A 24,468-nucleotide genomic window follows, 5' to 3' on the forward strand; every position below is an offset into this window, starting at 1 on the left:
AAACGAGCAGGACCAGGAGATCATTATATACTTCAACAACAATACTATATGATGACCAGTTCTGATGGACCTGGCCATCCTCAGCAATGAAATCAACCAAATCATTTCCAATGGAGCAGTAATGAACTGAACCAGCTATGCCCAGAGAAAGAACTCTGGGAGATAACTAAAAACCATTACATTGAATTCCCAATCCCTATATTTATGCCCACCTGCATTTTTGATTTCCTTCACAAGCTAATTGTACAATATTTCAGTCTGATTCTTTTTGTACAGCAAAATAACGGTTTGGTCATGTATACTTATTGTGTATCTAATTTATATTTAAATATATTTAACATCTACTGGTCATCCTGCCATCTGGGGAGGGGTGGGGGTAAGAGGTGAAAAATTGGAACAAGAGGTTTGGCAATTGTTAATGCTGTAAAGTTACCCATACATATAACCTGTAAATAAAAGGCTATTATATATATATATATATATATATATATATATATATATATATATATATATATATAAATCCTGAAAAAAAAGGATTCCTAAAATTTTCAAAGTCCTATGAGATATGACAACTTCACATTAACATGAAGAGTCATTTATACAAGAATGACATCCGGGAGAGGACAAGTGACTCTTCAGAAATGGATTATCTTTTATACTTATTCTTGTCCTTTCTGACCCTTGCTCATTTTAAAAGTTCCAATTAATTATAAATCTCTTTATTCTCAATGGCTCATAAGGGAGGATTTTCGCCCTGTGACTGAGACTCTAGACAAAATATGGTACATCCCACCCACACTTTGGATTCTTTTAAAGAAAGAAGCTCATTCTCTGGAGATAATGATTTTACATTCCTGAATATCCCTATCCCCAAGAAAAAAAAAGTGATTTTGGTGAGTGTCCATAGTTGCAAGGTCACTCTCAAGAAGATGGATGTGGAAAAGCAATTCCCAGAAATTTGCAGTCATGCAAAAAGGGATAAATAAAGAAGATGGCAGGGCCCAGGGAATAGTTTAAAAATCACGTTGGATGCAAAATTTTAAATCTGCCCCCAGACCAGCCCCTTCAAAATATTGGTCCCATGAGACATGAATGAGGGAAAAGCTGTCTGGCTGACAAACTAATGAGAATTAGCTCCAATATTCTTAGCAGCCACTTTTACCCTTTTATTAATAACAACCCACATTTACATGGTACACTGGAGTTCACAGAGTACTTTCCATTGAAACTCTCATATAATCGCTAAACATTTGTCAAGTAGGAGTAATAAGTATGATTTCCTCTGTTTTATAGATGAGAAAACCAAAGTTAAAGATTGGGTAGTTTTGCTCAAACTCACCCAGCTAACAAGTATCAGAGTTAGAACTGAAACTGAAGTCTCTCCTGATTCTGGAGCCAATCTTCATCCCACTGCACCAAGCTACCACTTTTAATACTTAGCTTATTGAGATAGGGAAAGGCCTCTTAGTCTGTGAAAGAGAGTTGGATGATTTCCACAAAGCAGCTGTGATAGAATGCCAAAATTCCTAGGTAGTAGAATGAGATTATAAAATTACAAAATTTCATAACTGAAAGGAACCTCAGTCAGTCATGTAGCCTACCCCATACCAGATAAAGAATTCCATCAGGGATCATTGATTTAGATAGAGCTACAGGGATCTTAGAAATCATCTAGTCCAATCACTTCATTGTTCAGATGAGGAAAATGAGGTCCAGAGGCAAAAAGACTTGTTTCAGTTTTCCCAGAAAAATTACCTATTTGAGATTTGGATCCAAACCCAATGTTTTTTCCACCATACTGGATTCTACAATGTATTTTTTAAAGAGAATTTTCAGCCTTTATTTTAAGACTTTCATTGTGCAAAGGGGTATGGAATGGAATGAGACGGACTAATTCTTAAAACAGCACAATCCCCTTTTGGATAACTCTTTGATTTGGGGAATTTTTCCTTTCATCAAGTCAAAATTTATTTCTTCTCTCCATTGCTACAAATTATCCATAAGGTCACCCAGGAACAATTCAATCCCTCTTCCACAGGACAACTTTGTAAAAACTTGAAGATAATGAACACAAATCCTCTAATTCTTTTTCTATTCTCAACACCAATAGAAAGTTCAGGTCCCCTCTCCCAGTCTCCCATTATCCCTACATTTGCTCACCCTGGGATGAAATAGATTAAGGGACATGTTCATTTGCTTATACTTCTGATGCTTCCACCATGCATTTTTCAAATTGTTTCTTCCCCCTCACTGGACTGGCAACTAATGGGATATGGTTGCACTTAGTGAGAAGGGAAAACTGATCACATCTGGGGCAGTATGGTGCCTTGCCAATCCCATCAGAGAGACAAGCTCAAGACAAAAGTGATTTTTGCATTAAATATGTATTATCTGTTCCTTAATATCTTGTTGGTCTCATTATGGTGTTGATGATTCTGCATTCTGTGGATGATACTTAACAGTTTTCCCAAAGTCCTAAAATCAGCTACAAGACACCCCTTTCAAAGCCAAGTGATTGCTACAAGTTATGAATATCTCTTTGTTTTTTTTCCCTTTGATGCCCCATTTTTACAAAGGCGGCCATTAGCACACACCAACATTTCATATTAGCCTGGCTTTTTTACACTCTCAGGAACCATCACTAGCATCTGGAATTTCTCTATGCTTGCCCAGCTCATGGTTCAATTTATAGCCACTGCAGAGCCTGGGAAGCATGGAGAAGAGCATCCTTTTTAACCATAGATGTGCAAATTCTCAAGAAAGACAAAAGATCCCTGGATCACAGATCTACAGCTATAAAGTACCTCAAAGACTGTTTAGGTCAACTCCTCCTTTTTTAACAGATGGGGAAATTGAGATTCAGAGAGGGTAAATCTAAAGTCATGGAGCTCCCCCAAAATCCTATCTCTTATCAGTTAGGTGTAAAAGGGCATAGTGACCTTGACATAAACTTGCCTACACACACACACACACACACACACACACACACACCCTGATGTATGACATCATCTCCAGTCAGGCTCCAACCCTGTTCACAGGTCAGGTGCAATTTATAGCTTTTTAAATGAACAGATTCTAAAAAGGAACCCCAATCTGTTCCCCAGCCACAAATGGTTAATTCATGCTGTTGTGAGCTGCCCTTCAGCACTAAGGAGTTTATGTGCCTTTAATCAGATTGATCTCCAATCCAACAAACAGCAACTCCAAAGTGAAGCTTTTGGGAGGAGGGGGGTTGAAGCCACAGTGCATCCAGCAGCACATAACTCCAGCCTCTGAAAGGAATTCTGATGAGGTAATTATTAAGCACAATCATTGAGACAGTATAGAAAGGGGGAGCAAGGCTGAGAGCAGAGAAGGTGATTTTTATTCACACTTCTGGGAGGTAACCCAAGTGGCATTAGCTGGCTGGATGTAGCCACAACCTGTTTTGCTTCCATTCTCCCCTCCAGGGCCTCAACAGGCACGGTACTCTAGGAAACGAAATGGGAGGGGACACCTCTTTCAGAAAGGTCATTGGGACTCTGGGAGCTCCTGCAGGTCCTCTCGTTTTTCTAGGGAGACATGCAGACAAGAGCCAGGGCTAGCTAGCAAGTGCAGTTTGGGCTGCCTCTCCAGGCTGGCTGCCCCCACCTCGAGGAGAAGGATGAAGCGACAAGCATTTTGGACAGGGTTGGAGTATTTCTGTCGGTTCTTGGGCATCTCCACGGCAGCAGGTAAGACCAACTCTTCTTGTCTCTTGGCTGCCTCAGGTGTGTTCATAGCAGAGGAATTGGGAACCATGGGGATAGAAACGAAACAGACAAGAAGAAAGATATACACCTGTCCTGTCACTATGCTCCATGACCCAAAGGGTTCTTTCCCAAGATCCAGATAGGTTATTTCTAGGGATGATGGTATATGGAATTGAGCACCAGCTCAAAACTTGCCAAGCTGTACCCATTCTAATCAAGTGAAGCCTTGCATATGCTTATAGAAATATTAAAATTTTCTCCCAGAGAAAGTTCCCAGTTTAGGAGAAACCCTGATATTGAGATAGAGTGCAAACTGCCTTATCAGTCTGTTTAATAAGCAAATAAATAAATTGATTGATAAAGGAAATGCAAAGGTGTGCTTGCATTATACAAGCTGTACTTCTTGAGGTTTCATTTTGCTCATCTATACAACATGAAGGGATGGGTCTTAATGGTCTCTAAGTTCCTTCCTAGTTCTCACTCTATGATATATTTTTTTCTGGGGATAAAGCAAGATCTCCAAAAGGCAACCCAGTCTATCACCTTAACAAAATCAGAAAGTGAAAAATTGTAGGAAAATAGACATTTTTCAAAAAGGATTTGTTGTGCAGACTTTAGGGTTGAAAAACTTGGATTCATAGCCCAACCCCAGTGTTTGCTATCTGTATGAACTTGGGTGACCAAAATGAGCCTTAGTTTCCTCATCTGGAAAATGAAGATGACAAGAGTACCTATCTCATAGGGTTGTTGTGATGAAAATGCTTTCTAAGCCTCTAATTATTGAATTATAAATCATATTGTCATTAATTTCTTCAATAGACCCACAAATGCTTATATATTATTACTTATTATTATTACTATTGTTATCCTTTCCTCAGTTTTTTAAAGTAGAGTTTCTATAGACGTAGTTCTGGGAAAAGATACTACCTTATTATATATATATATATATATATATATATATATATATATATATATATAGTATGTCAATCACAGTATATCAAGCAAGAGTGGATGATTTAGAGTCAAAAGGCTTAAATTCAAATACTGCCAATCACGTTCTGTTTGACTTCGGGAAATTAACCTCTCTGACCTTCAGTTTCATGAAGGAGCTTTGGTTAGATGGCCTTTAATGTCCCATTTAGCTTTAAATCCATTACAATGTAGTCATTGCCAGGGTCATTATTTATGGCTTATGTCGATCATGTTGGGATTTTTTTTAATTTCATTCTAGTCTCTCCACCAAATAGCAGATTCTCTGATCCTTCTTTCCATTAAAGACTCTTTGGGGATGATAGGAAATGTCAACTCATTTGCAAGTTCATCTATTAATTCAGTTGACTGATATATAGGCTCCTCCATCTTTATCCCCAACTTCATCAGATATTTGCCCATGGTCCCCAAGGACTCAGCATAAATGCAACCCCATCTCCATTCCAAGAAAAGTCCTTTGCTAGAATTGGAACAGCAATGTCCTCATCTACATAAAAAGAGCACTATATTGGAAGAAAATGAGGAACAAAGCATAAAAGGGTAAACCTGCTGGGTGAAGAATCTATAAGAGATATTTCAAAGCTAAAGCTATATTTGTATTGTCCAATGTCATAGATTATTCATGCCATTGTGCCTTTCCATTAGCAAAAATAAATGAGAGTTGATTATAATATGGTAAATGGAATAGAGACATGGCTTTTGTCTGGAAGTCATTAAAAAATTATAGATCTTTCCTCCTAATGGATTAACCAAAGGCAGTTAAAAAGTCTAATGTGTCTATACGCAGACCAGGGACTGAAGTCCATTCTGTCTGTATATTACTTCTCTTATCCACAACTCTTTCTTCCTGTTCAAAGTCCAGCCATTAACACTGATGTCAATAATGAATCCTCCTCAGCCTGTCTCCAACCTACATGTCAAATCAGATTTTCCATTACTACTCTTCACATACTCTTCTTATTCCCATTTACATTTGCATATGTCACCCTTTATGCTCAGAAATAATGCTCCCTCGTGACTTCAACTACCAAAATTCAGTGTCAAATTAAAGGCCCCGCTCAGATCCCACCATCTCTCCTGCTTTAAAAGCAAAAACAGGATTCTCAGAAAAGGTCATAGATTTTGTTTTTAAGGTATTCAGAAGTAAATGACTTGCTCACGGTCACACAGCTAGTAAGTATCTGGGTCTGGATTTGAACTCAGATTCTCCCAACTTTAGCACCAGAGCTCTACTATACCACTTAGCTGTCTCCCCTTTTTTAACTAACTTTTTTATTAAAATGATTTGGAATCAGAGAGTGGTCCGTGAAACATCAAAAAAAAAAAAAAAAAGTTAAACACAACCCTACTCAAGAATATAAATTGTAGAAAAGGTGCTGACCTAACCCTAACTCCAACCCTGGAGAGAGTTTCTTCGCTCAGGAGTTCTCTGTAGCAGTGACTTCAAAGGTCCAGTCTTAATCCCTATTACCTTCTAGATTATAAGTGCCTCAAAGACAAATACCATGTTCTTTTTTTTAACCTTTTTCCCCAGTGCCTTTAGAATCTTTCTTTCTAAAAGGTCCAAGTATCCCTGATGTCATGCTACTCTTCAATGTCATAATAGATAAAATGGAGAAACATGACTGTTGTTTAGTCTAATTATTCATTTTCTTGGTAAAGATGCTGGAGTGATTGGCCATTTTCTTCTTCAGCTCATTTTACAGATGAGGAAACTGAGGTAAATAGAATTAAGTAATTTACCCGGGGTCACACAGCTATTAAGTGTCCTGACTCCAGAGCCAACATTACTGTGCCACCTTAACTTGTTCCTTAAGAGTTGAATTGTTGTTCTGTTATATCTGACTCTTTGTGGCCCCATCAACCATACTAACTTTGGGGCTTTCTTGGTAAAAATACCAAAGTGGTTTGCCATTTTTTCTCCAGTTTTATGCAGGAAGACATTAAGTGATTTGTCCAGTCTCACAGCTAGTAAATGTCTGAAGTCAGATTTGACCTCTGGTTCTTTTAACTCTAAGCCCAGTGCCCTCTCTCTATTTTTCCACTTAGCTTCCCAGAAACATTGCTAAACAGCAATTAATATTTTAAACATGATGCCACATTTTAGAAGGAAGTTTAGCAAGCTAGAATAAATCCAGAGTAACACAAACAATATGGCAAAGTGACTCAAAACCATTTCATAGGAAATTAAACTGAAGGAATTGAGGTTGTGTAAGTTATAGAAGAATAAATATGGCTCTCTCTAAGTATTTAAATGGCTGGTATATGAAAGATAGTTTAGACTTGGCCCCAAAAGATAGAACCAAAGAAGTCAGTGGGACCTACAAGGAGAAGGAGGATTTTGACTCAACAGATAGAAAAAAGTACCCTAATTATTTTATTGCTGATAATAATGGACATTATTATGAATTGATCTAGACATTGTGGAGAGCAATTTGAAACTATATCAAAAGGATATAAAACTGTGCATAATCTTTGATGCAGGTGCATTTCTACTGGGCCTGTACCCCAAAAAGATCATAAAAGAAACAAAAGGACCCGCATGTGCAAAAATGTTTGCAGCAGCCCATTTTGTAGTGAGAAAGAATTGAAAATTGAGTGGATTCCCATCAATTGGGGAATGGCTGAAAAAGTAATAGTAGATGAATGTAATGGAATATTATTGTTCTGTAAGAAATGATGAGCAGGATGATTTCAGAAACACCTGCAAAAATGCTAAGTGAAATTAGCAGAACCAAGAGAACACTGCACAGAGCAACAGCAAGATTGTGTTAATGGTCAACTATGATAGACTTAGTTCTTCTCAGAAATGCAGTGAACCAGATAATTCCAATAGACTTGGGATGGAAAATGCCATCCTCATCCAGAGAGAGATCAATGGAGACTGAAAGTGGGTCAAAACATACTATTTTCACTTTGTTTGTTATTTTAGTTTTTTCTTACTGGTAATTTTTTGTTCTTATTTTTCTTTCACAATATGACTAATATGGATATATATGTATATATATATATATTTTAAAATTATTATACATATTTAGTCTATATCAAATTGTTCACTGTCTTGGGGAAATGAAGGTAAGGGAAGCAGGGCAAAAAAAAAAAATTGGAAGTTAAAATCTCACAAAAATGAATGTTGAAACTATCTTCACATAAATAATAAGTGAAAAAAAAATTAACATTAGATTGGTGAGCCCCCAAGAACACAGGGCCAACAGGCTAAGAGTAAACTGGCTCAAGCTGGAAACTAAGAAGATTAAAGCCAAGAACTAGTGGGATGAGATCTGTAAATTATCATTGTATTTCTATCCTGGGAAAAATTGGGAAAGTCATCAAAGGAGAGGGAATGGAAAAAAGAAAAGAAAGGGAAAGGGAAAATAAAAGGAAAGGGAAAAGGAAGAGAAAGGGAAAGGGAAAGGAAGTGGGAGGGGAAAGGGAAGGGGAATGGGAAAAAGGAAGAAAAGAGAAGGGAAAATAAAAAAAAAAGAAAGGAAGAGGGATGAGATTTGATTTGCAGGACTAGGCTCAATAGGTAGAAATATGCGAGATAAATTTTTTCTCATTTGATAAAAGCTTTCCTAAGAATTAGAATTACCCAGAGCTACAATGAATGACTTCATGGCAGAATACATCTACTGTCACCAGAATTCTTTAACATCTTCAAGGAATACCTGGATGGGCATTTCTCAGGGATATTGTAGAACCCATCCAGGTTGGTTTAGATGATCTTAAAGGCCTTTTCTAACTCCAAACATGTATGATCCTAAGAATATTGACTGTTCAGGTAGCTAAGGGCAGGAGTGGGTAGAATACTGAATTTAGAGACATTAAAACATGAATTCAAATCCTGCCTCAGACACTTAATGTGTGACCCAAGGCAAGGATAATCCCTGTCCAATTCATTTCCCCATCTCTAAAAATGAGGAAAATAATAATACCTGCCTCTCAGGGCTGTAGTGAGGATCAAATGAAATGCCAACCTTTGCTAACCTTAAAATGCTTTGTAAATACTAGCTATTATATTATTCAAAGAGTGATTACAACTGCATTTTTTTTATTTCCCAGTTGTGTTGTAAACCCTGGATTATGTAGCTTTGCAAGGGTGTGTAACCATGGCACAAATGGAGAGGGATTATGACTCCTAAACAGTGGCCTGGCTTTTATTTTAGCTGAAGAAACAATGCTATGACTCAGCTTAATTTATACATAGAAACAATAGAAAACTACCTCCCAGTATGGGTTCAGAGTTGAGGAAGGTCTCTATTGTCCAGAGAAATCCTCATCCTGTATGCCAAAGCTTCATCCTTTTATCTGAAATCTCCTACACCTCTTAAAATCAGTTTACTGAACTGTCAGTTCCATGATGACAGAGACTACATCTTATAGAATATTTATATTCTCTAGTTTAGTTCAGAGCTCTATAAACAGTAAATAACCAATCAGTATTGTTTTATGTTAAATTAATTCAGTTACTAATGGATTTGGAGGCAGATATTAGTTCAAATTCTCTCAGTCATCAGTGAGGTCCGTTTCTAAATTTGTTTCATCACTTACTCAATGATTGGGTTGAATTTAGATGACTTCTAATATTCTTCCCAATTCTGAATCTTTATGGATCTATCTTTACCTCTATTGAATTAAATCACATTAATAAAATAAGATAGAAGAGGCATTTTAGTCATTTTTACCTTGCTGTGAACAAAATGGATAAAGCCCATCATTATAGGTGGCAAATGGAAAGAGCACGGGTCACAGATCTCCTCTATAGAATAGTAACTGAGATCAATTTGATCTTCTTCACAATTGTTTCTAGAGCCACCCCGACTAATATGAACTAGAAATTAGGTTTACCATCTCTGTGTGTTTTCAATTATTCAAACTTTGATAGTCAGAGGTCACACAATTATAGGATTTATAGCCAGAAGAGACTTTCAAGCTCACCAGATTTGGAAAGAAATCCCCAGCTCTGCCCCTTACTATCCATGCAAACCTAGGCAAGTCACTTTGCCCTTCTCAATTTCAGATTTCTCACTTGTAAAATGACTCTAAAGTCCCTTCTATCTTGAAATCTCTGAACTTATGATCCTATTGGTATTTTCATTTTGAGGCAACTAAGTAGTGCACTAGCCTGGAGTCAGGGCTATGTGACCCTGGCAATTCACTTAATCCTCCTTGCCTCCAAATAACAATAATAATAATAATAATAATAATTTTTTCATTTTGCAGAACAGGAAGCTAAGGTAAAGAAGTCAAATAATTTGCTGATGGCATAACAACCAAAGTCTCAGAGGCAGAATGCAGTTCTACATCTGCCCTAACTTGGGGATGCAACCCTATTTCAATTGAATCAGGGTACCTTCTGAATAGTAGTTGATAATAACAACAATAAAAGTTTTAAAGTTTTATAGAGCACTTTATAAATATCATATATATATATATATATTACAATATATGATATATAAATATATCTCATTTTATCCTTACAACAACCCTGGGAGGTAAATGATATTATTATCACCATTTTATAGATCAAGGGACTGAGGTCAATGGGAGGAAAGGGAGAAAAAGGCTTTTATTAAGCACCTACAACTTGCTAGAAAATATGCAAATTGCTTTACAAATCGCTTATCTAATCTTCCCAACAAACTTAGGTTGTGCTCTTATGAAGTCTTTATTTTTTACTAGATAGTGTGTGGAACCAAATTTGCACTCATCTTCCTAAGTATATATTGAGTACCCACTGTTTGTATCCCATTGTAAAAGAAGGGGCAATTCTTTCACTGGCCCAGTTTATCTGCTTTTCATTCTTCCTCCATCTCACTTGAAAATCACTCAAAATACATACAGTGTTTGGAGTAACAACATGCTCATGGTTGTTTATGCACACATTCATTGATAAGGAACCAAAAAATTAATGAAGTTTATATTGAAACAGCTGATTCAAAGAGGCTCTGTTTTCCTGTGCTTTTGCCAACAAACAAATAAGGTACAGATTTTGAAACAGTGATTTTGTGTAAACACTGTTTCTTCCACTAAGTCACTTATTCTCACATAGCAAATATTTTGGATCCAGTTGGAAGCTCAGTGCATATCTCTTTGGGACACAGGCCTGCTCATATGTTTTGAGAAAAAATTGGCCAAGTTACTTCCCATAACCAGGACTTTCCTATATCACGTGGTTTTTACAAGAATTGAAAATGGGGACATTGTTTATTAATATGTAAAATGGCCCAAGGAGCATTTTAAACCCAGATGTTCTCATTATATTTTAAAAAGTACAGCTAATAGGGTATGTGGCTCTACCCCACTTCAAAGTCCAAGAGACCCTAATGTTTTTGAAGCATCCATTTTGAGACGCCACAGTAATATCCTTTCCTCTTAAATTTTATCCCCCCAACCACCTCTTTCCAATAAAAAGATCATTAAACACACTGATACAAGTGGAGGTGGATTTATTACCCTTCCGAGGCAAAACTGAAAGATTGTAGAGGAAAGTAAACAATATGGTCCTTAGCAGATCCACATTTCCATTTTGCTTCTAAGGTTGACTAATTGTATGACAATGGGAAAATTATTTAACCTTTCTGACCCTCATCCAAAAAAAGTGCCCCATGGACCTTCAAATGCTACTGTTTATAAATGTTAGCAAATTATATCTTTAGATCTGTAAGTCATATCATTAATGGCATTTTGCTTTCTCAACTTTCTCAACTTGTCTGACCATTCCAAGTATAAATTAAATATACATTACACACACACAAACACACACATCTATGTATAGTGCATATTTAGGCCTTAATCTAAAAATTATTTGGCTTTTATCTCTTTCTTATGTGATATCTCTATGGCCTATTTTAATTAGGAAAATGAAATCTAGGATTGTATTTCCAAATGTGATATATTTTCTATCTTGGGATTCAAAGTCAAGCTTTAACAAGTAAATAATTGGGGCAGCTAGGTGGTGCAGTGGATAGAGCACCAGCCCTGAAGTCAGGAGGACCTGAGATCAAAACTAGCCTCAGTCACTTAACACTTCCTAGTTGTGTGATCCTGGGCAAGTCACTTAATCCCAATTGCCTTGGCAAAAAATAAATAAATAAATAAAAAGAAAAGTAAATAATAGGGTACTGAGCCTAGAGTTACAAGATCTAAATTCAAATCCAGCTTCAGACATATACTATGTGACTCTAAATAAATTACTTGACCTCTATTTATTTCAGTCTCTTAAACTATAAAATAGTAATAACAGCACCTATCTCACTAGGTAATTTTAAAAATCAAATGAGATAATATATATAAAGTGCTTAGCCCAGTTTCTGGCATTTAGTAGATACTTAATAAATAGACTCCTCATAATCATTCAGTACCATCACCTCAGTTGCACATGACTAGATACAGGCTTCAAAGTTTCACATTTTGGATTGAAACAGGCAAGGGATTATTTGTCCATGCTTTGCATTACCTTTCTCCCCCGCACCCAGGAAAAGCCAATTTAAACAAGCTATAGTGTCTGAGCCCTCACCAGTTATCCACCCCCCATTATACTTGCCACTTTCCCTTCCACTAAATAAATTTATCTCTTTTGAAAGACTATATATCTCATTTGGATGTTCTAAAATGGTATCCAAGTTTAGTGCAACCAGCAGAATATAATCTAGAAATGGTCTCATTTGGAGGACCTCAGCATCCATATGGAATCTCTTTGGATTCTGCATTTAATTTCCTCCATTACAATGATGAGTACCATTGGCAAATTTATACTTCCCCATGTTTTGACTCATAAAAATAGAACTTTTTTATTATAATGGGTTGTTCAATCATTTCAATTATTTCTAGCTCTTGGTGATTCTATTTGAGTTTTGTTTTGGGATTTTTTTTTTGGCAAATATGGAGTGATTTGTCATTCCCTTCTCCCAAGCATTTTACAGATAAGGAAACTGAGGCAAACAGGATTAAGTGATTTACAGAAGGTCACACAACTAGTAAATATCTGAGACTAGATTTGAACTCAACTCAAGCTCTTCCTGACTCTATATCAAGCCCTTTACCCACTGAACCACCTCACTCATATGAGTAATAATGCTAATTATCAACTTGCATTGCTAATTCTATATGTGAAGAAATATAGACATATAGGCACTGTCTAGCAACTTTCTCATTATCATTCTGCTTTCAGCTGTTTCTTGATCTGTTGTTGTATTTTCCTCAGGATCAAGTTGGCACATATTTGTAATTCACACTGAACCTTTCTTTCTTAGAGTTCAACATTAAATATTCAACAAATATTTCCAAATCACAAGAGTTCTGAATTAGCTGGGTCCTCGGTGGCCATCTGGTCTAACATACTCTTGAAAGGGAATGCCTTTACAAACCATAACAACTATCAAAATCCTCCCAGTCTTTGATTTAAGATCTCCAATGAGGCAAAAATCACATCCACTTGAAGCTGCCCACTGTGCTTTTGTACAAATTTAATCTTAACATCAAGTCCAAATTTGCTATTTCCATCCATTTCTCCCGATTGCTCTCTAGAGGCAAGCAAAATAACCCTAATTCCTCATCCTCATTAAATATATAAATATATGTATCTCCCTTTCAACCCACCCCTCAATACCTCACTATTTCCAATTCCATAAACTGATCCTTATATAATATGCAATCATTTATAGGGAGCCTTTCTAAGATTTGTCCAGGATTTCAATATCCCTGACAAGCTTCCTCAGTTAATGAATCAAAAAGCATTTGTCTATTCTATACCTGGCAAGGTGCTAAATGATAGGGATACAAAGAAAGATAAGAACAAAACAAACATAAAAACAAATTAGTCCTTGCATTCAAGAAGCTCACAATCTAATGTGGGAGACAACATACAAACAACTGTGTGCAAACAAGCTATAAATCCAATAAATTGGGAATGGTCTCAGAAGGAAGGCATTCATATCAAAGAGGACTGGAAAGTCTTCTTGCAGAAGGTGAGCCTTTAGCTGAAACTTGAAGGAAGGCCAGGGAAGCCAGGAGGCCATTATGCTGAAGGAGGGCATTCCAGGAGTGGGGCACAGCAACGGAAAATATTTTTGGAGTCCCATGTACAAAGAACGGCGAGGAGATCAGTATCATTGGATCACAGACAACATAGAGGGAAGAAAGGTTTCAAAGACTGGAAAGGAGGGTGAAGAGACAAGTTATGATGGTCTTTGAATGGAGCTGGAGATGGGTTGTATAGTCAGTTATACATATGTGTGTATGTTTTAGGAAGATCACCTTGAAAGCTAAGAGTAGGATATATTGGAGAGGGGAGAGGCTTGAGGCAGGCAGACTTTCCAGCAAAATATTTTAATAATCCAGGCAAGAAATGATTAGGACCTGTACCAGCGTGGTGACAGTGTTCAAGGAGAGAAGGGGGAATAAAGGAGAGATGTCACAAAGGTGGACACAATAGTATTAGAAAAGAAGGGAAAGCAATTGTTAAAGTTTAAAATCTGTACCTATCTTGCCAGTCTTAGTGACAGGAGTTGAGGGTACCCTCCACAATAAGACAGAAATTATGAAGAGGGGGTGATTTCAGGACCAGTTAATGGTTTCCATTTTGGCTATGCTAAGCTTAAAATCTCCACAGATCAGCCAATTTGCTATACCTAATGGATCATTGGAGATGATAAACCAAAGGTCATGAGAAAAATTAGGACAGGACAAGTAGATCTGAGAGTTATTTATAAAGGTAATAATTGAAATCACAGGAGCTGATGAGATCACCAAGCAAAATAGAATAGAAAAAAGAAAGACTAGGATCAAACCTTAGAGATTTCCCATGATTAATGGGCATGAATGATTTCGATAAAAATATAACAAACCAAGGAGTGGACAGATTAGGAGAAAGAAGCAGCACAAGAAATCTGGAAAGAAGAAAATAACAAGAAGTGAATGTGAATGACTGACAGTGTGAAAGGCTGCAGACAGATGTTTTAAAATGAGGATTGAGAAAAGACCATCAGATTTGCAAGTGAAAAATCATCGGTAATTTTGAATTTTCTTTAATTTCACTTGAATGCAAAGAGTTAAGAAGAGAGTGAGAGGAAAAGTGGAGGCACCCATTACAAACAATGTTCCCAAGGAGTTTAGCTGAAGTCAGGAAGAGAAAGCTAGGATGATAGCTAGTGGGGATGAACAAATCAAGTCAAGATATATTTAGGCCAATTGCCAAAAGTCCTTTCAGCCAGCTTTCCTGCAACCTTTTATCTTATATCTATTTAGAGGCAGCTAGCTTCCTGCCTACAATTAATCAACCAACTAACAAGTATGTTTAAGCAAAAAATGTGTGCCCAGTCCCATACTAGACACTAAGCAGAAGAATTTTGGGGGCAGATAATATTATTAAGTAACTTAGAATCCATTTAAGGCAGGAATTCTTCATTAATTTTATTTTATTTAGGAGAGAGACGAGACAAAGAGACAAAGAAATAGATATAGATGGATGGATGAATAATAGATAGATTTAGATATAGATATATCTCCTTTATACTCTAAAATCTTCATTTTATATTTTCTTTTAAATTTTTAGAAATTCCATTAAATTATTATATTTTATTTTGTAAATTATAGAGGGCCGGAACTTTGGAGAAGTATACTTGAAACAAGGATACTTACAACAAGGTATTAACTCAGTAGAATTGATGAGATGATGGTTCTTCAGTATCCATATACTTAGTACTTAGCATGGGGATGTAATGGTACTCTATTTCACACATACATAGTGTGCTATAATGATATAATCATGCCAAGGTATTTAAGGGCTGAGAAGGACTGGAAATGAGACATTCTATTTTTGACCATCTCCATGGTGGCTCTTCTGCCTCCTGCACTCCTCCACTAAGTTCAAGGCTATTCCCAAGATCTTCCAGAAATTCAGCTCAAACAGTAAATATTATTAAATTATAAAATTCTACAAAATTACAAAATTTCATAAAATGTTTTAAAATATCTTTCTGTGAAGAGAAACACAGGTTTTCCCAGACCGTCGAGGTGATCTGTGAGATAAAAAAGCTTAAAAAGTTCTGATTGAAGAACTTATAACTGACATCCATAAAGATACAGATATGAGAAAGCCTGTTATATACAAGGATAATAAGAAATGCCTAACTAGAAAAGAAAGACCATATTAGAGAGTAACCAAAAATGAGCAATAAATCATAAATAAGTAATCATAAATACTAAATTACACATCATAAATAACATTCTGTGAATATAAGCAAAGGGTAAACTAAATTACTGAGGGTGTTGATTGATAGATGAGAGATATTTAGACTTGATTCTGGAGACAATTGGGAAACATTTCAAGGTCTTGAGAAGGGGCATTATGATGCACTCGCATTTTATGAAGATTAAAGTGACAACAATGTTTTCCAAGATGGATTAGAGAGGTTGGAGAGGAGGCAAGGGGATGATTTAGGAGCCTCTTGTGGTCACTGAAACATGAGGTGATGATGGAAAAAATCACAGTTTTCTTGCCAAATTCCCTGGTCTCAATGCCTACTTACCAGAAATTGATACCACAGTGTGAAAGTCACAGAAGCTGAGCTAATTGGAATAGGAAAGCAACAGCTGATGCCTATAACATTGAACAAGGTGCCCACCCCTCTGCCATTCTGTAGGTGCTGTCAGCAAACACATAAAAGTTAGCAAAAAGCAAGGCTCTCTCTCCTGCTAGTTTTTGAAGTTTGGCCAACCATACTGCTAGTCAAAAATTTGTTCTTGGAGAAGAAAAAAAAAGAGAGAAAAGGAAAAGACAAATACTGTGAGAATGAGGTAGATGAAAGATATTGCTTGATGGGGGAGGGAGGCAGAGACTTTGTACCAACTGGAAATTCATCAAGACAGTTCAGGATAACATAATGGGATCTGATGTTTTTTGGTGCCTTACTCTATATGGGTCTCCTGTTTTTCTGTGTTCTACATTTCTGGTCTGGGAAATCTTGGGTGCTGATTCATGTTCCCAATCTGTCCTAATCCTTCAGGAGAGTGATGGATATATACAGCAACAGGGACCACAATATCCTCAACTTTACCTGAATCCTCTCTTTCATTGCCAGAGATGAAAGTACCCTATAAAACAGATCAAAAAAACATGATGTAAATGAGGGGGGAAATTCAGTATTAAACCTCATGATCACTCTTTTCCAGCCTGAAAGTGTCTATCCCTTAATTACCTTTGAAATTTTTCTTCTCTTTTTGATGCTTCACTCTTTTGCTCTCCCATTTCTTTTTTTCCTTGAAATTTTAAAGCTTTTGTTCTTCAAAATGAATATTTTTATTGTTTTGCATCTTTTGTATGACATTAAAATTCTGAATCACTTTTGCTCTGTCATTTTTATTTTGTTGACACAGCCAGGAATGTTGTAAGGTTCAAATGAGAGAATGTAAAAAAGGACTTTCCAAACCTTAATATTCTATACAAATGCTAAGTACAATTATTATTGTTGTTATTGTTATTATTAGCCTACAGTAACCAAACTTCCACTTTGGTAGTGACTCCATTCCCAGAACCTTCTTCTGCACCCCTGCTGAATTCAAGCAATGTTTATTGAACGATACAAGAGTATATTTATATATTATATATTTTATATATATATATATAAAACATATATAATATGTATTTAACTGGGAAAAAATAATATATACTTTTATTTTTTGCTGAGGTATTTGGGGTTAAGTGACTTGCTCAGGATCACACAGCTAGGAAGTGTTAAGTATCCGAGATCAGATTTGAACTCAGGTCCTACTGACTTCAGGGCTGGAGCTCTATTCACTGTACCACATAGCTGCCCCAATAATATACTTTTAAGTTTAATCTACATTACTAATACTTTCTTAAGTTTAGACAATCAACAAAACAATAAATGAAGCCCAGATTTGTGGTGTAAATTTTCACCCTAAAAATTTAAGATTCTTGCATGCAGGTTAGAGCTGGATTCGGCTTATACCTGCTACAACAAAGCCATGAGCAGTGATTGTCTCTCATTATGTAAATCCCCACTTTCAGGAAAACTGTATTGTATTTGTAGCATACAAATCTTCTGGGGAGATTTCACATACAAGTGAATTGGTACATATTTTATTTATTTTAACTCACAGTAATATCTGCCTCTTTCAAGTCACAAGAGTAACTAGAAAATGATTTTTGTTTTAAACTATTGAAATTTCATGAAATCATAGGTAACCAAAAATACTTTTTAAAAATAATTTAGTACTTTTTTTTACATTTATGAAGTGGTTTCTCCACAGAGTTTCACTTAAATGGTCTTTTTCTCCTAAAAATACTATTCTGAGGTGTTCTCAAGGTACTGAGTACAATTATTTCCCAGACAGAGTCTATGAGAAAACTTCTTCTTTAAATTACTTCATATCATTATCACAGGCCCGTCACTGATAAAGTTACCAAAAAAATATATAATAATATACTGTCCCAATACATACAAAGCTGATATCACTGATCTATGATGAGGTCCTTTTCTCAGTAATGTGAATGAGTTTTCACTGAAGCAACCATCTGCTCATCGTGTGCTTCCTGTGACCAACCTAGTGCAAACAGTCCAATCTGACACGCATTTATTAAGTTCACATGCAATCTGGGTGAGAACTTACATTGAGTGAGTTCTCTGTAAAATAGTTTTTAAGCAAACATACATTTGACAGTTGAACAATGTGGCCAGTCCTTCAGAGCTGTGTTCTCTGTAGTAGATAGTTCAGCTTGAGAATGGGCCTCAGTAGTTGGTACCTTATCTTGCCAGGTGATCTTCAGAATCTTCCTAAGACAATTCAAATGGAAAAGATTTAATTTACTTACTTACTGGCATGGCACTGATATACTGTCTAGGTTTCAGGGAAATCAGAAGAAGCAATACAAGGGCACTTAAAAGGTCTCTGTGAAGAACTTTGTGAGACACAGGAGACATCGACACAGGACTGCTCACCATGATGTACCCACATGAAAGAAGGAGTTGTGCTCTATGAACAAAGCAGAATTATAGCAGCTCAAAAGAAATGTGAGGTGTGCAAATTTGGGGAAATTTTCATTCCAAATGTTCATATAGACTATTTGTGGCCAACCTATGGAAGAGCCTTCCAAGCTCATACTGGTCTGATCAGCAACAATCGGATATACTGCACATTCACCCCAACATATTGATATCATTTTGGTGTTCTTTGATTTCAAAAGACAATAACCCACTACATGCAAAGATGGGGTGGGGAAAATGAAAAGAAAAATATTTATCAAAAAGCTTTTCAAAGAACTCATCTTCTACAAGGAAGATGGACTATGTCTTTGGAGATCAGCTGGATTCAGACTTTATTTGGGGGAATGGACCTTATAACCGTGGATATATTATGATTGCACTCTAGTCAAGAGTACTAATTAGCCTTAAAATGTAACAAATTCCTACACAAACTTAAACTCACAGAGAAAATAATCTCTCTGTGACTCAAGTCAGATTATGAGAATCTCATAATTCACAGCAACATGTTTTACTAGAAAATGTATTGAACTTGGAATGAAAAGAAAACTTACATTCAAATTCTACCTCTGGATCATTATATATTTCAATAACAATACTATATGATGACCAGTTCTGATGGACCTGGCCATCCTCATCAATGAGATCAACCAAATCATTTCCAATGGAGCAGTAATGAACTGAACCAGCTATGCCCAGAGAAAGAACTCTGGGAGATGACTAAAAACCATTACATTGAATTCCCAATCCCTATATTTATGCCCACCTGCATTTTTGATTTCCTTCACAAGCTCATTGTACAATATTTCAGAGTCTGATTCTTTTTGTACAGAAAAATAACAGTTTGGTCATGTATACTTATTGTGTATCTAATTTATATTTTCATGTATTTAACATCTACTGGTCATCCTGCCATCTGGGGGAGGGGGTGGAGGGTAAGAGGTGAAAAATTGGAACAAGAGGTTTGGCAATTGTTAATGATGTAAAGTTACCCATACATATAACCTGTAAATAAAAGGCTATTAAATAAAAAAAAGAAACAGAGGATGACAGTGAGATATAAATTGTACCTTTGATAAATGGAAATATGTAATGTAAAAAATAAAATCATGCCCAGATAGTTTGAAAAAACAAATTCTACCTCTGACATTTAGTAGGTGGGTGACAATTAGCAAACCTCTCAATCCCTCTGAGCCTCAGTTTCCTCAAATATAAAATAGGGATGACTATGCCTGTAATAACATCTAAATTGTTGTAAGGGTTAAATGAGATGATGCTTATAAAATGCTTTCAAAACATTAAGGCATTATAGAAATGTCAACTGTTATTATAACAGTTATGTATTTTAAACATGTCTTGTGAACCATAATGCCCTACATATAATAAATGTCGGTCACCATTTGTCTTGTGGTACAATGGAAAGATATTAGAACAAAATGAGACACTCATAAGTTATTCAATAGTTAACAAAAGATTTGTTTAGCCATATAAGAAGGCAGATATTTTAAAAGGATATACAAGGAGAGCCCCTTTAACTAAATCAGTTGAACAAAACGCCCATTGCAATCCACAAGTGGAACATCTAGCAACCCCTCTAGTACCTCATGACTGCTCTGAACTCCGCTGGTGAAGAAGTTATGTGGACAGTTACCAAACTAAACTCTAACACAGAAGGTCTTAAATAAAGAATCCATGGAAGAGAAAAGAAAGGACAGATTGCATCTTTATTTTCATTAACATTTGGTTTCTTGTGTAACCTTATTAATTTTATGAATTTAAAAATATTATTCTGAGAAGGGGACCATTGACTTTACCAGTCAGCCAAAGGAATCCACAACACAAAAGAGGGTGAAAAATCCCTGAACTTCTGCTTTTATAGTGGCAGATATGAGCTAAACAAATCCCCTATTCGTATTTCACTTCACATTATTTTATGATTTTTTTCCAGTGGATTAGAGTGACATCTTAGTATGAGCCAGAAGGGAAGGCAACAGAGCAATTCTGAGTCAAGAGGAAGTGAAACTGAGTTTCTTAACAGAGCAGATGGGCCAAAGGAGCTGGCAATGAACATTCACAGGTGTGAACTTACTAGTGTAAGTCCTAGTCAGATAAACAGGTAGTGATAGCTTCCTTAGGAGAATCATAGCAACAGCCAGATGTTCCAGTAGGACAAATTGTCCTGTCATTGTCCTTGTGAAATACAACTATTTTACATGACAGCATGGTACAGCTTGCTTTGATCATTCCTAGCATGAATCACCCGCCCTAATCGTAAGAAGCTCCTCTTCCTGAGCATATTTGGGTTTTACTTCCTCTTTCTAAAGGGAGTGAATCAGTAAACTTGGGAAATCTATGGAAGAGAGATGGAAAGCATTGCAGGCTCCAAGAATACAGCTTCCCTCCTCTGAAAGAACTATTACTATATGATTTGTCCTAGTTTTGAACCTGATTAGATATGTAATCTTGAAAAAGTCACTTACCTTTTTTGACCTTCAACTTCCACATCTGTGAAATAGAATTTCCATGCCATTATTCCAATTGCAATCTCAATGTATCATCATCTTCTAAGAGAATTAAAGATTTAGAAAGATTTAGGCTTCATATGGAGGAGGTTCTTAACAATAATAGTTAACAAAAAATTCAAAGGACTGCCTGTGGTAGTAGTGTCCCATGCATTCCCCTTAAGAGGGAGTTGGATGAACACTTGTCTGTGAACAGCTGTCTGTACAGCTATTAGAGCATTTCTGGTATCAGAAATTGTCTTGGACAATTATTAACACTATGACCTTAGGCAAGTCAAATAACCCTTTTGCCTCAGTTTCCAGAATTGTAAAATGAAGGTAATATCACCTACCTTATAGAATTGTTGTGAGAATCAAATGAACCAATATTTATAAACAAGCACTTAGCACAGGGCCTAGCACAGAGTAGGAGTTTTATGAATCTTTGTTGTCTTCTCTTCTTCTCTGTGTTGATTTAAGGGAGTCCTGGTATAGGTTGAACTCTATGGTCTGTGAGGTCGAGTCTGCTCTGTGATTCTGGCTTAAGATAATTATGTTATCTCCCACACAGAATTATTTGTGAGAAAAATATTGTCTCAATTTCATCTTCCTGTTTTTTGCTCAGCTAGACTGCTTGCCCTGCTCTGTCTCTTGTTTATATGTTGTTGCAAATGTTTGCATGGTGTGCTGTAAGCTAGCCTGGACAGCCTCCAACCCCTCCTATTATTGACAAGAAATTGCTGTATGTGCAACAAAAACAGGGAGAAAATATAAGTGTAAATGGTCATTTACATAGAAGAGAGAAGCTAGACTGAATTTTGAATAGCAAAAGTTTATAATGAGCAGTACTTTTGCATAGCTCTCCTCATGGTGTAAGGACTAGAAGTGCTGCTTCACCATTTGATGCATCTCCCCATCAGACTAGGGGTACAATGGAAAAATATTTTCCCTTTGATGATTTACTTCAAATTGATTTTAAACATTAATAAAATTAATTAAACTTTCTTTGCAACTATATATATTCTGGTAAATGAATTTCAATGCATAAAATTCCATAACAGCTGATCTGCTATCCTCAAGGTTTTTATTAGCTTTAGTCTTAGTACATTTCTTCCCAGACATTTAGCCTTTTATACTTACTATTTTCTTACTTTTGCTCCAGTTGCTTGTTTGTTTTTATTCTTCTTTATTTATATATCTATCAAAAGTCAATGGATTTCTGAGATATTAATTAACCACTTAATGGATGATAATAATCATATTCCCATTTAAATAACTTTAAAATTTGCAAAGCATTTTATATAAGGTAACTGAGAAATTAATTGACTTGTCCAGGATCATATAGACAGTATCTGAAGCAGAATTTGAACCCAAGTAATACTATGAGTAAGCTTCATGCTATTTGCACTACATCACACTATAGCATACATTTTGCATTATTGGTCTTGATGAAGAAGATCTAGTGAGTCTCATCCTGAGAGATGGGATGTCTCAAGCCTTGTTGTTGACAAACTTAGCTGAAAAAGATATACACAGTCTAACAAGAAGAAAATAACAATGATTCAGCTTACATTGTCATGAGGCAAGTAAGATGTAAGAGAGAACAATATAGATAGGATTTCAGGACATGGATCCTGACCATAGATAAATGTTCCTTTGAGAAAAGATCCCTCCTTGGCAGTTTAGAGTCAAAAGCCAGATTAAATTTTGAGTCAAAACCTTCATAAACTCCTTGAAGTCTCTTGCAAGTTGAATTAGAATGAGGAATCTCTAAACTTTAATGAAGAGTATAACAATATACAAAAAGAAATAACATTTGAAAAGTTATTGGGACCTCTTGAACTTCCATCAGAAATGACAAAGGAATCTCAGGAAGGAAACTGAATAATCTGTGTCTTTACATAAAGCAAAACTTCAGTTATGATACCGATGAAGATTAGTAGAAGGAAAGGGAGAGAGTTCATCCTACTACCACTCCAGGTAAGAAGGTGATACTGTGAGGATATTATAAATTACTTTGAAAGGTAATAAAATTATCAATAAACCAAGCCCCAAAATCCAATGATTAGTGGTAAATATAATCATCCCAGCCCTACCTCTCTCTTCACTCACCTAAGATCCTCTTATCATTTAAAAGCCAACTGGGTACTCTTACTGGAGGTCTGGGAGAAGACACTGGACAACCATGAGATGCATGGTGGGTATTACTTTTCAGGTATGGTTTGAACTAGAAGGCAGCTGAGAACCCCTCTATCTCTACAATGTTGTGATTCTATGATTAAGTCCCATACTTTCAGACAAAGTCTTATCCTGGATAGCAGGTATATAAGGAATCTCTGCTTTTCTATTACATATAAGCTCTTTGAGGCAAGAGATGGTGTTTTGTTTTGTTTTGCTTTTTCCTTTTTTTGCATCTTTAGCACTCAACATAGTCCAAAGGAGAATGTTCACTTAATAAATGTTTCTTAATTGACTCTATGAGTATCAAATACCATTCTTGCAAAAGACACCCAATCCCTGTTACTTGATTCTTTTACCAAGATTCTGACTCCTATTGCATAGGCTCTTGTGAAAGTTCTTGATGATTACTGCCTGTGTATAGACTCTGTTGATGACTGATGATCTCTGTTGACTTCCAGTGTTTGGGGTGGTTCTTATCCTATCTGCTCCATCTACCTCTGGACCTTGGCAAGTATCAAACTCATTGGGTCATGACATCTTAGCCTATCCTTGTGCCTTGCTTGCCTGCCTATGACTCAGAAGTGATATCAAAGGTGCCTACGTGAATGGCCTCTTGGATTCATGTTAACTAGGCAATATCAGAGATGTCACAAGTGGGTATAGACCAAGAAGGGCCAGAGGATGATTTACCAAGGCCAAAGTTGTAGGTCTACTAGGCTTTGGCCTTTTACCAGAAAACAAGTAATTCATTAAAATAAAAATAAAGAATATATGAAAGAGGGCAGCTAGTTGGTATAGTGGATAGAGCACTAGCCCCAAAGTCAGGAGGACCTGAGTTCAAATCTGGCCTCAGACACTTAACACTTCCTGACTATGTGACCCTGAGCATGTCACTTAACCCTAATTGCCTCAGCAAACAAACAAACAAAAAAAAATATAAGGAAAAACTGATGAGAAAATGGAATGATAGGTCAGATGAGAGAAACAGATCCTTCAGAAGGTAATTATAAAGAAAAAAAGGTGTCTAGATTCTAAGAATACAAAGACAAAAAAAATAAG

At 36.2% G+C, this 24,468-nt stretch overlaps 1 protein-coding gene across 2 annotated transcripts in view; it reads left to right on the forward strand.

Moving 5' to 3' along the window:
• Window positions 1–3,155: 3,155 nt before the first annotated feature.
• The window catches only part of TMEM72 (transmembrane protein 72), a 55,090-nt gene continuing 33,777 nt past the window's right edge, over window positions 3,156–24,468 (forward strand). Inside the window, exons 1-2 of one of the 2 annotated variants that reach the window (XM_023499898.2) lie at window positions 3,156–3,292; window positions 3,556–3,713. In XM_023499898.2, coding sequence (XP_023355666.2) covers window positions 3,288–3,292; window positions 3,556–3,713 — 163 coding nt within the window. In that variant the 5' untranslated portion in view covers window positions 3,156–3,287. Of the gene's footprint in view, window positions 3,293–3,555; window positions 3,714–24,468 lie in introns of those variants that run through there. The other variant, XM_031956670.1, reaches the window with a different exon arrangement.

This window comes from Sarcophilus harrisii, chromosome 2 (genome assembly GCF_902635505.1).
Source record: "Sarcophilus harrisii chromosome 2, mSarHar1.11, whole genome shotgun sequence".
In the NCBI taxonomy this organism is placed as follows: Eukaryota; Metazoa; Chordata; class Mammalia; order Dasyuromorphia; family Dasyuridae; genus Sarcophilus; species Sarcophilus harrisii.